General features: G+C 36.5%; 1 protein-coding gene across 2 annotated transcripts in view; it reads left to right on the top strand.

Annotated features, from left to right (window-relative positions):
- Ttc7 (tetratricopeptide repeat domain 7) overlaps positions 1-12,944 on the top strand; it is a 371,341-nt gene that overhangs the window by 63,724 nt on the left and 294,673 nt on the right. For both annotated transcript variants that reach the window (XM_090400945.1, XM_090400946.1), the window contains exon 2: positions 7,997-8,148. In XM_090400945.1, coding sequence (XP_090257071.1) covers positions 7,997-8,148 — 152 coding nt within the window. The remainder of the gene's footprint in view (positions 1-7,996; positions 8,149-12,944) is intronic.

Raw genomic sequence — 12,944 nt, 5'->3', positions numbered from 1 at the left:
AGTGTGGGGGCCCCTCTGAGCGTGTGGTCTCAGTCTGAGGCCCGAAAAACCGATGTCTGAGCCAGCCCTGGGTATGAATGTTGACAGCATTGCCTACACTAAACATACCTGTATCCCTCCATGGCAGGTTTGCACTCCATCTCCATTTATCAACCTCTCACTTTGTCAGCTACAGAAGACTCATACTCCATCTGTCTGTCTACCTGCAATTGTTTAATGCACACAGAACTGCCCACTCTGATTTCTTCCCCATCTATACTGATGGTTCAAGATCTGATACCTCTGTTGGCTGTGATGCTGACATTATTGTCTCCAACGAGATTGCATCAGTTATAAAGCAGAGTTGCATGCCATTCGGCTTGCCCTTGTTGCATGTAAAAGAAAACCGCTACCAAAAGTGTATCGTTGCACTCTTTATCTATCTCTTCTCCTATGTATAGTATAATATCCACATCCAGTGTAGTATGAGGTGTTACACTTGTTGTACAAAATGAAAATCCTTAATTTTGATGTTCAGTAGTGCTGGATTCCCAACCACACTGCAATTAACGCTGCAAAATCAGCTCATACTTTCTCCACATACTATAAATTAAAGATACCAAGAAATTATATATTTTGTTTAATCCTTTATCCAAGTGTAAGCAAACAAAGTTTGCCCCTGAAGTATTTTCAGGACTGGGGCAACTTGTATATAGAAGCTAATGACTTCACATCACTTGCCTTAGTATCCCATAATGCAAAGCACATATCCTTTCGGACATGTATAATGCTATGCATTATGGGAAGGGTCACTACCCAGACCAGTGTTGACCCTTATTGAGGTGAAAAAGCAAAGGGTTGGTCATCATAGGCCTAGAATAGTTAGTATAGGGGTTCAAGAGAGCCTGAGAGTATTAGGAGAAAGAAAAGACAGACAGATAGCACGAGAGATAGAGAAAAGGCCTCAGCTCTTTTATATCGTCATGTAACCAAAGGCTATCAGTTTTCATTTTTCGCCAATGTCATGTAGATGAACATTCAAAAGACTAATTGAAACTAAAGCACAAGGATGACTGATATCCACATAATTAGCCCCATTTTAGTTAACTGCCTTGAGTTGGCCTTCTCTGCCTGGGATTACTCTCCTGTCATCCCTGCAATTGACTATAAGATCACATTGAATAAAGAAGACGGAACTATTTAAAAAAACCTCTCATAGCAAGAATAGACCGAATTTTTATCTCTCCTTGATGGTTATCGAATAATGTGGGTGGTCTACACCAGTGCTTCCCAAACTTATGTCAAGGCCCCCTTTGCAAAAATTAAAATATTTCACGGCCCCCTTGCGAAAAAAAATCGTAACAGAGAGATATATTATTATAATATCTATTGTATTTATATTCAATACAAAACACACAGCGAATATTGCAAAAATCAAATGCATATATTACATTTTTTGCCTCTTACCGTTTGGTTCTGAAGACAATGCGGGCTGTTCTGGTAAAATATGAAATACTGTCCTTTTTTTTTTTTGAGTCTGTTTCTGCTTCTTCTGATTGTTCGTGGGATTTTTTTTTTTATTTTCAGCCACTTATCCATCTCAGGGTTAAATTTTTTAACGTAGAATAGATCAAATAATATCGCCACTTACCGATACTGGCACACCACAGGCTAATAACATGAAATTAGTGAATATTACCTGAATAACGGAATCCCCGGACCAGGAACATTTTTCTCTTTTGTGACTTTTCTCCCTTTACGGTAATTAAGCCTAACGCGAAACAGACAGCAAAGGCAGGTTATTAAAACGTGCATATGATTGGTGCGGTATTAACAAAAGATCGTGCAACCGAAAGATAAAAGCATAGCTGACAATTGAGTTGAAATGCTAACTCTCTTCAACCGAATTCCATATGTGAAACTGCCATAACATTCATTATATATATATCATCATCATCATCATCATCTTCCTTATACCCTCTTTTACCTTGCGGTGTCGAGAGTCCATTGATCATCGGACCTCACTCCGTTTACAGGATAAGGTGGTCAGCCTTATGCCCCGGTGTATCCTATGGCCTGTAGTGTTGAGTTCTCAAGGCCAGTTTGCCTGCTTTGCGGGATGAAAACCCCCAGAATAAACTGGGGAAAAAACCCTGCTGTCCACGCCCAAGACTGGCTAACTTGGCTATGGCTGAGGAAGATCCTTCAGCTCCTCACGTCACCGACGGGAATCGAACCTAGGACACTCCTTCCCCAGGCATATGGTTGCGAAGCGCATAGCCACTAGGCTAACCGTGCGGACTTATATATATTAGTTTTAACACTTTTACGAATTTTAACACGTTCGGTTGAATTTTATTGCTGCCTTGGGAAATCGAACTCACTCACATCTAATTAATAATAATAGTTTTTAGTTAGATACTGTGTTTGCCCATACAACATATGGTTTTGTTTCAGTCTATACAGCATATTTTCTGTATGAGGGGGACATGTGATTCATTAATTAGTATGTTTTTATCCCAGTTGTCTCTAATTGCACTATTTGTTGAGAAATATATTACACAGACTCCTCATACCTTATTCACTGGCATAGTAAAAGTACTTGTTTTTATTGCCTCTGCTGTATAGTGGCTGTTAGGGAGGGCGTGTTGTTTACCACTGCAAGCGAGTTACTATCTCCCTCACATGAACTTGTTTAAGCGTTTTTTCATGTGTGAAGTGTATGCGAAACTTTTATTGGTAACAGAACTAGCTCGGATGACAGTGATGATATAAAACGAGTTTTGATATATATATAAAGTCAATATTAACAGTCAGTCCCTGATTACGAACGCGTGATGAAAGGGACAGGAAGATTTGGAGCTTCCCTGGAGAGCATTCGAAGTAAATACAATTATCCACTGCTTTGAAATGAAACGTATGAATAAGCAATGTTTACTAATATTCATTAAGCGCCGAAATACGCAGGAAGCAAAGTTTGTGAACCAACACCAATGTGTGAATTTTTCCATTAAAATATAAAAAATAACAAAAAAGAAATAATAAAAGTTAAATACGTTTCTTTTAAAATAAAAAAATCTACTTAGTCTTAAAACATTTTAAATTTGTTTTCATTATTTCACGGCCCCTTCAACAAAACCTATGGCCCCCAAGGGGGCCGCAGCCCACAGTTTGGGAAGCGCTGGTCTGCACCATCTAATCATAAATTTGATATCTCCTAGTATGCTTCTAATGTTTCCAATTGGTAACAGATGTCACAGATTGGATCTCCGATGTCGAAATACCTCCATTTGATGGTGTTGACTGGAAGGCAGCAATATGCAATTCTCCCAGCAAGATCCCTCCTGTTAGGGTATCCTTGGAACTTCCACAAATTGTGAAACAAAGTATTGTTGTCAGTACCCATCTGTGGATTTTTGTGGCAAAAGAGATTAAAGATTTCTTTATACCAAATTTTACTTTTTTTTTAATGTAAAGAATGCCAATGTCAGAGTGTTTTAGCAGTCTTGAAGTTAAGCACAAAGTATTGTAGTATTCACGAAGAATTTCAGCTTTTGGACCTTTTATAATCATTAATTCCAAACAGGAGAAGATGAAAACCTAGGTAGTACAGGAGAAGGTCTGCACATGTGTGATTAGTCTGCAATATTTTATGGATTTTTGAAACCGCATTGCTTAAATAGCAGAATTTTAAACCTGGAAGCCCAAATCCTCCATTCTTCTTTGATAGTTGAAGAAATTCCTTTTTAACTTCTTGGTAATGGCTGGACCAAAAAAAATTTGCACAGGCTTACTATATAATTGTTTTTCTTCAGCTTCTGTGATATCTGTAATATTTATTATGCACAACTGAACAAGAAAGATTATGGTTTTGAGTACTATGGCTTTAGAAGAAAAGGAAAGTAGCCCTATTTTCCAGTCTTCTAATGTTTCTAGGTTCTTGTATATAAGTTCTTGGACTGGTAATATTGGGTAAGTGGAGAACGGAATTCCAAGTATAATGAGGGGTTCTTTCTTAGTGGTTAGTCCCAAGGAATGCCTCCAAGATCCTACTCTTTCCAAAAACTTTTAATTTTATCTTGTCTGCATTAATAGTTAATCCATTGATCTTGCTGAATTTTTCCAAAATACCAAAAAATATATATATATGGAATCATTATCCTTCAAAGTGCGCACTATATCATTGACATATGCTAATAGCTTATTTTCCTTCATAGTTGAAGGAACTGTTGTTCCTCGCACACTATTGTCAACTTCCTGTAAGAATGGCTCAAGAACCAATGCAAAGAGTGGACTAAGAGAGCAACCTTGCTTTATTCTTTTTGAATTTTGACCAGGTCTGACAGAAACCCATTAACACTATCTCCCTATCCATTAGCACTCCCAAGTTTCTGGTTTCATCAGTTTTCTGGAGTTCAGTTCCAACAATGTGGTATACAGCTGGTAATCTCATCCCAAAATGCATAACCTTACTTTGTCACCTTAAACTGATACACATTCTCCTTTGCCAGTCTACCAATCTATTCAAATCATCCTGCAAAATTTTGACATCATGTGTAATAACTATTGCTCCACCCAGTTTTGCATCATCAGTTGTGTAATATGCTATGCATCTCCATTTCATTTACATCAGTTCCCGTATAAGCCTTTGTCATTCTTGTTCCTGCAATATCATCACCTGGATTATATACCCTTACAAAGTGTTCACTTAGTAATTCTATTATTTTGACTGATTCAGTTACCTCCCTACCATTGGCATTTCTTAAAATCATTCTGTCATGCTGGTTTGGGTGCCAGCCTGGCTGGCCGAGTGGTTAGTGTATCCGCTCTCCAGCCAAAAGGCTGCGGGTTCGAATCTCGCTGTGGGCATGGATGTTTGTGATTGTTTTTGGAAATGCTAGTGGTGGTGGTGGTTAGCAGTAGATGACGTTGGTGTAGTTGCTGTCAGTGGTTAATCGAGTGGTGGAGACAGAGTAGGTGCCCTTCCTCGATGAGTCTTTGGATTCCCTGGAGGTGTCAAATAATAATAATAATAATATACATTCTTTCTTTTATTTGCAGCATATCGAAAGAACTGTTTGGGATTCTCTTTAGCCTGCATTGCTAATTTCCTTTCATAATCTGCTTTTGCCTTCCTTATCACAATAGTTACCCCTCTGGCCTATGCTTTGTACTGTTCATGTGCCTGCAGGTCACCTTTCTCCTTAAATTCCCTCCACAATTGTTTCTTTTTCTTTCTTTCTTTTTTTTTTTTTTTTTTGCAGCTCCAGCTTGATGATGATAATGATATTCATCCATTTAACTCCTACTTGATTTACTCTGTTGACTCTAGGCATGCATTCTGCCATTATCTCCCTCAAACACTTTTACTGCTTTTCATGCACTGAAAAGCAGTAAAAGAGTGAAACAGTTTTACACAACAACAACATGTAAAACTGCTCTTGCAGTTTTGCATATCATGGCATCGATCCAAGCAATCTCCTAAGCTTGTCATACTTACTAGCCCTGTAATTCCACATATATCCTGTCTTAACTGAAAATGCCATACATTTTGGCGACCTCCCAAGCCAAGACCATAATCTCTCTCACCAATTGGTGGCAATGTGGTCATATTCATTATTGAGAAATTCTCAGATTACCTGTCCTCCACTCACTGAGTCTATTTGCCAATGCATACTATCTTCACCATCTTTTCCATCCCTTGGTCTATAGCAATATCCAATTGTATATTTTGTTCTACTGGCCTCAGTCTCATACCAATAGCCTCAAATGTGCTAATTTCACTGACCTGGAGTTGAACGTCTACTCTCTTCAGTTGCAGTTCATCAGCTATCATCAGTATCACTCCACCCCTATTCTTTTTTCTCTATTCTCCCTGAACAGACTATTCCTTTCACATTCTATCCTGCTGACTATATCATCTTCTGTTAGCCATGTCTCACTAATGCCAATAACCTTTGGCTAGGATGAACTATTGTTCATCCTGGTATTAGTGTAAATAAAGTGCAAAAGCTCCTTCAGCCCACTACTATCCTGACTCTTTATACTAACTATTCCATTCTGGTTTGTTACCAGTGGTACTAACTTAGGCATATTATACACATTGTTACACTCAACTCACTGATGTCTGCATATCCACTCAACAGCTTACCCCTCCCACCCAAAGTTCTAGTTTCCCTGATTCTGCATATCTACTTTCACTTCATTCAACAACACTTTTTCCAGTCTCCAGACACCAAATCCATTCAGATGCAAACCATCCCTCTTGTATAAATCCATCTGCCCATCAAACTCACTCCACACATGCACAAGCTCCACACCACTCCTCCTGCATAACTTTCACACAGTCATTCCCTAATTTAGCTCTCCTTCTCAGCTCTACTCTGTCATACCATGATAACAGACTCACTGTCTTAGCTCTGTCTCTTTTCTTTTGCTACTTCCAGTAATTCTTTCATGTTCTCATTATGGTAGGAAAGTAACTGAATCAGTCAAAATAGTAGAATTACTAAGTGAACACTTTGTAAAAGTATATCATCCAAGTGATGATATTGCAGGAAAGAGAACCAAAGGCTTATATGGGAACTGATGTAAATGAAATGGAAGTGCATAGCATATTACAGAACCTTAATGGGAATACTGCTGTAGGATTGGATGGTATACCAGCTCATGTTTTATGTGAAGCGGCGAGGGAATTGTCATTGCCCTTGACCATATTGTTTAATCTAAGTCTCAGCTCTGGGTTGGTCCCAAGGGAGTGGAAAGAGGGGGAAATAGTTCCATTGCAAAAAGGAGGCTCCAAGACTGATGTAGCAAATTACCAACTGATCAGCATATCAGGAGTTGTTGTCAAAGTATTGGAGAAGTTGGTCAAGAGCAAAATACATGAATGTATAGATGGAAATGGGATTCTGTATGGAAGGGGGGGGGCAGCATGGTTTTGTGAAGGGAAGGTCATGCCTCAGTAACTTGCTGATAATGTTTCATAATACAGTGACAGCTGAGTTCGATAAAGGTAATGAGTTTACAGTGATACTGCTGGATTTTGCAAAAGCCTTTGACAGGATACCACATGATCCACTAATCAGTAAATGATGGAAATCTAATCAGTAAACTCAGCACATGAGGATGGATATAGGGTTGGTGAGATGAACAGGAGGGTGGTTGATAGGGAGATATCAGAGAGTAGTTTATTCAGGAGTCAAGTAGAAAAGAAGGCCTGTGACTAGTGGCATACCACAGGGTTTTGTTCTTGGACCGCTAAATTTGTTCATTAATGATATAGGAAAGAATCTGAGAGGAACTGTTCAGTTATTTGCTGATGATGCAAAGTTGTGTAGAGCAATAGTTAATACAGATGATGTCAGAAGTTTGCAGGATGATTTGAATAGATTGGTAGACTGGCAAAGGATAATGTATGTCAGTTTAATCTGGCAAAGTGTAAGGTTATGGGTGAAAAGATTACCAGCTGTATACCACATTGGTGGAACTGTACTCCAAGACATTGATAAAGCCAGAGAAGTGTTAATGGATAGGGAGTTAAATTTTATGGTGCATATAGCAAAAGTGGCTAAAGCAGCTCATCAGATCACTTGTTTACCGAAGAATACTTTGACGAGCAGAGACAAGCAGGTTATTGTTCCTCTTTATCGAGCCTTGATAAGACCCCATCTTGACTACTGCATGCTGATCTGACTGGTACTGCACAAATGTTGGATAGGTCTTGACATGATGTGTAGGGCTTCCCTCGATGGTCTAAGGACTCCTTGGAGTAGACTATAATAATAATATAAGTTGTTTATACATTTCTTCATCACCACTCTCCACATTTCCTTTACATATCATCAAGAATCTTTTTCTGCTGTTCAGTGTGTTTTGATTGATTTCAGCAGATTTCAGGTATTAACAGCTTATGACACCCTGTTCTAACTATTTCAGTAGATTCACACAGTTTAATTGATATATGTTGAATTTTTTTTTTTAATACTGCAGCACTTTTTTGTTTTTTACATTGCAGATGTTTTGGTAAATTTTCTTATTGGTGAATCAAAATTAGAACAGTATCTAGAAGAGCATCCACCCATTGAGCAAAATATACATAAAGCTAAAACAGGACTAACTGATGCAAAACGTTACTTACAGACATGCATTAGTGATCAAGGAGCAAAGGTAAGATTTTTGTATCAGTCTCTGTTCTCCACATTTCTTCAAATTTAAAAAACATTCTGTAGTTTAAATATCTAAGAGCACTTATAAGAGAAGATGCACTTAGTTTATGATAATTAGTCTTTCAGTTTTATGGTTAAAATATTAATATCTGGGATGTTTGAAAGGTAGGGTGACTGGAAACATAAACTGATGCATACACTATGTCATAAGGTGCATCTGAGCTTGCTACCAAATTACTGAATAAAATGCTTATGTTCCTCTAATACAGTTTAAATGAAAGAGGGAGGGAAGGCAAAGTACTGTGAATGTTGCTAAGTAAATTAAACATTATTTGAAGGTGTAGCTTGGATTTGATTTAAGTGAGGAAATCTTTCAAGCCATTCACAGCTAACATCAAACTGCAGCTTTCTTTCAGCATTTTAAAAATTACCTATAGCACTATTATCTTCCAAATAACTTTTGTAAATATGATACTTAAGTTTGCATGTTAGAATGATTCTTAGGATTCTTTTAGTCTATTAATTTTATCTGAAGTATAAAATGGCTCTTACTATGAAAGACACTAAGATTTCCCTGCACATGGAAGATATAAGAATATTATGTACATGGGTGGTCTGAAAAGTTTTCGGCCTCAACCATAAATAGCTACACTATCGGCAAGATTTTTTTTTTCTAAGTTGGTGCTCCTATCATAAGCATCAATGTGAAATTGCAAGTCATTCTATCAAGTAGTTTTATTTTAGACAGCTGTTGGAAGCCAAAGTGTTGTCTGTATCCCTTGAACTGGATAAAATTGAGTATCATGCGGTTACAAAATTCTTTGTAAAAGAAGGTTTAATGCCAAAAGACCTATTGGATGACCAATGAGTCAAAGTGTGTGAAATTGCTGAAACTATAGGCATTTCAAAAGAACGTGTAGGATATATTTTGCATGAAGAATTGCAAATGAAAAAGCTTTGTGCAAGATAGGTGCTGCACTGATCAAAAATGCACTTCCATGAAAATCTCTGAACAGTGCTTGGAGCAATTTAACAAGAATAAAACTGATTTTGTGCATTGATTTATTACTATGGATGAGACTTGGATTCACCATACTCACCAAAATCCAAACAGAAGTCAAAACAGTGGACAGAAGCTGGTTTTCAGTGCCAAAGAAGACATGGCCATGCCATTGGTGTTTTGGGATGCTAAAGGCATTTTATTTATTATCTTGAAAAGGGTAAAACAATATCTGGGGAATATCATTCCGATCTTTTAACCAGACTAGATGAAAAAATTCGTGAGAAAAGACCCAGTTTGCAGAAGAAAAAAATCATCTTTCATCAGGACAATGCACTTGCCCACAGAGGTGTTTTGGCAATGGGAAAATTAAGGGATCTGTACTATGAATTGTTGATAGAGATACATCCACCCTATTCCCCAGATTTGGCTGCCTCTGACTTCTATCTCTTCTCAAAACTGAAAATCTTCCTCGCTGGTCAGCGTTTTTCTTGAATCAAGAGGTGATTGCAGCTATAGAGGGGTATTTTGCAGATCTTACTGAGAACCACTACAGGGATGGGATAATGGTGCTGGAATAAATGGAGTATCGCTGGAATAAATGTACAATGAACAGAGAACACTACACAGTTCTCTGTTCATTGTCACTGTTATATAGAATTGTAATAATGTGTAATAAGTTTTAAAAGAGGTATACCGTGAGTAGACATATCGATACAAAATTAATAACGGAAAACTCACGTAAAAAGATTATTTAATAGTATAATTTTCGCCTGTGTGTCACAGGCATCTTCAGTACATTAAACTCAAATTAAACAATAACTGACAATTCCAAAAAGCGCCACCTAAGTAGCTGGTGTAAGATAACTAAAAAGGTCAATAAATTTCCTTAATACAATAAAAAGTTAGGAAAGATTATCTGATTTGTAAAGTACCATCTCCCATAAAGGGGATAGACCTAAAATCAGATCTATTTAAGTTAGGAGAATGAAGTAGAGTTTCACATTTTTCTTTATAAAGGTGTTCCATGAGAAACTGACTTTTGTGAAGAACTCTCGTCTTTCTCCAATGAACTCTGTGTCTAGTGAAGGTGGCATGTTCTGCAAGTCCAGACTTTTCAGGTTTAAAGTATTCAATATAAGATTGGTGTTCTTCTAGGCATTCTGTTAAGACCAGTCGTAGATTGTATAGGTTGCCCCACTTACAAAATCTCAAAATTTTTATCAAATTTACTCTCCTCTTCAACCAGAAGAACTGATACTTATATAAAAAATACTTTGGATTTCAAAAATAAAATTTCAGATCTTCATTTGGACGTTTCTGATATCATGATCAGTTTAGATGTTGTTTCTTTATTTACAAATGTGCCTCTTTCTGAAAGCATTGAATTACTACAACATGAATTTCCTTCAGACATTGTAAACGTGTTTGATTTTGTAATACATTCTGGTTATTTTTCATTTAAAAATAAGTTGTACCAACAAATTGAAGGAACAGCAATGGGCAATCCTCTTTCTCCTGCTATCTCCAATTTTGAACAACGTATCTTTGACAGCATTTCTCCCAGACCTACTCATTGGTTCAGATATGTCGATGACATTTTTGCTGTATGGAATGGCTCTTCGGATGAACTTCAACAATTTCTCACTAAATTAAATGCATTTCATCCTTGGATCAAGTTTACCCTAGAAGTAGAATCAAATAAGCAGTTAGCCTTTTTAGATCTTCTAATTCTTCACCAACCAGATGGTAACCTACATTTCTCAGTTTATATAAAGAAGACTCATACAGGCTATTATATCCATGCGGAATCTCATCACCGTCCCAGTCAAAAGGCAGGAACTATTAAAACACTGGTTCATCAGGCTCACTCCTTTTGTTCTTCAGACGATCTTTTACAGAAAGAACTACAATATATAACTTCTTCCTTTCTATCTAATGGAAATAAGAATTGCTTCATTAAAAGAACTTTGAGTAGTTTTAATATGTCTTCCTCTTTAAACACAGAAGAAATAACGCGCATTACTATCCCTTATGTACAGGGCATCAGTGAACATATAGCAAAAGTTTTAAAACCACTGAATATTTTTGTTGCCTTTCGACCGTTTAGAAAAATCTTCAACTTTCTCACTTCTCCTAAGGACAAGCTTTCACATCTTAATCATCCTGGTGTCTACCAGATTCCGTGCTCTTGTGGATTATCTTATTTCGGACAAACGGGAAGATCTGCCTCTATTTGACTAGAAGAACACCAATCTTATATTGAATACTTTAAACCTGAAAAGTCTGGACTTGCAGAACATGCCATCTTCACTAGACACAGAGTTCATTGGAGAAAGACAAGAGTTCTTCACAAAAGTCAGTTTCTTTATAAAGAAACTGACTTTTGTGACGAACCTTATAAAGAAACATGTGAAACTACTTCATTCTCCTAACTTAAACAGATCCGATGGCTTACATCTATCCCCTTTATGGGAGATAGTACTTTACAAATCAGCTAATCTTTCCTAACTTTTTATTGTATTTATTTTTTTATTTTTTATTATTTTTTTAAAGGAAATTTATTGACCTTTTTATTATCTTACACCAGCTACTTAGGTGGCGCTTTTTGGAATTGTCAGTTATTGTTTAATTTGAGCTTAATGTACTGAAAAAATTATACTATTAAATAATCTTTGTATGCGAGTTTTTTCCGTTATTAATTTTGTATCAATAATGTGTAATATTGTATAATTGTAATAATATTAAACTCGAAAGAAATTATATTCTTGTTTTCATTTATGTTTTATTCTTGCATAAGCATATAAAAACAGTTTGCACATAAAGTACCTTTCTAAATGGTGTGTTTTATATGAAACTCATTCACAAAGGATTGTAAGGCTATAGTACATGTAGTACATACATACATATATATAGTACATTAGTACTGTAGATGGGCGTTAGATAATCTGGAAACGGTATTCTCAGGCCAAACATGAAACTTTTCAAACTACTTCAGACCCCCTAGTAAACAGGGTAGTGGTCTTCACATCAAGTGATGGTATTCAGATACCTCCTAATGCCATTTACAAGCATTTGTATGCTATGAGAGCAGTTGATTTCACCACAAATTCTCTCTGTATTCTTAGCAGCACGTGTCTAGGAAGTATATATTGCCCTATACTATGGTGACAATCAGTTTCATCACTGGTTTCAATCAAGCTAACTCAATAGAAGAAAGCAGTGTGGATTAAAAACAAGACTATAATTTCTTCAATTATTGCTATCCATCCTAGTGGGTCAAAACTTGGCTCAGCTATCTAGGATGTGATCTATCTCTATCAAGACAATTGAATAATATCTATATTTTTTGATTTTTATCAAAAATCACAGTGCATTTTCAGGAGATATTGATAGTAAGCGAGTTCTCTTGCATTGAGGATATTCTGAATTAATATCTTTTCCTAATTATTTTATTAGATTATTTAGAATGTTTTCTCATTTTCTTTCATTTATCTTTGCTTTTCATCAAATTTTTTCTGATTTCTGTTATCCAAACTTTAATTATTGTTTTTATTATTTCATTTAATCATTTAAGTGTGTCAAAGGAAGGAACACATTCTTCTAGCTCTAAATTTTTGGGAAATCAATACAGAACTGGTTTTTATCCGTCTCACTGTTGCACAGGGAGTTGGTGCATTTCCATAGTACTCAACCTGGAAAGAAGGTGATGTTTATAATTCTGACTAATGCCTATTTGTGTGCCCTTGTGTTTGTATGCTACAGATGATTTTAGTTCTAACTTTTTTTTTTTGGAA

Source organism: Typopeltis vanoorti, chromosome 11 (assembly GCF_054136105.1).
Source record: "Typopeltis vanoorti isolate ZY-2024b chromosome 11, IOZ_Tvanoo_1.0, whole genome shotgun sequence".
Lineage (NCBI taxonomy): Eukaryota > Metazoa > Arthropoda > Arachnida > Uropygi > Thelyphonidae > Typopeltis > Typopeltis vanoorti.
This window is presented reverse-complemented; position numbering and strand designations above follow the sequence as displayed.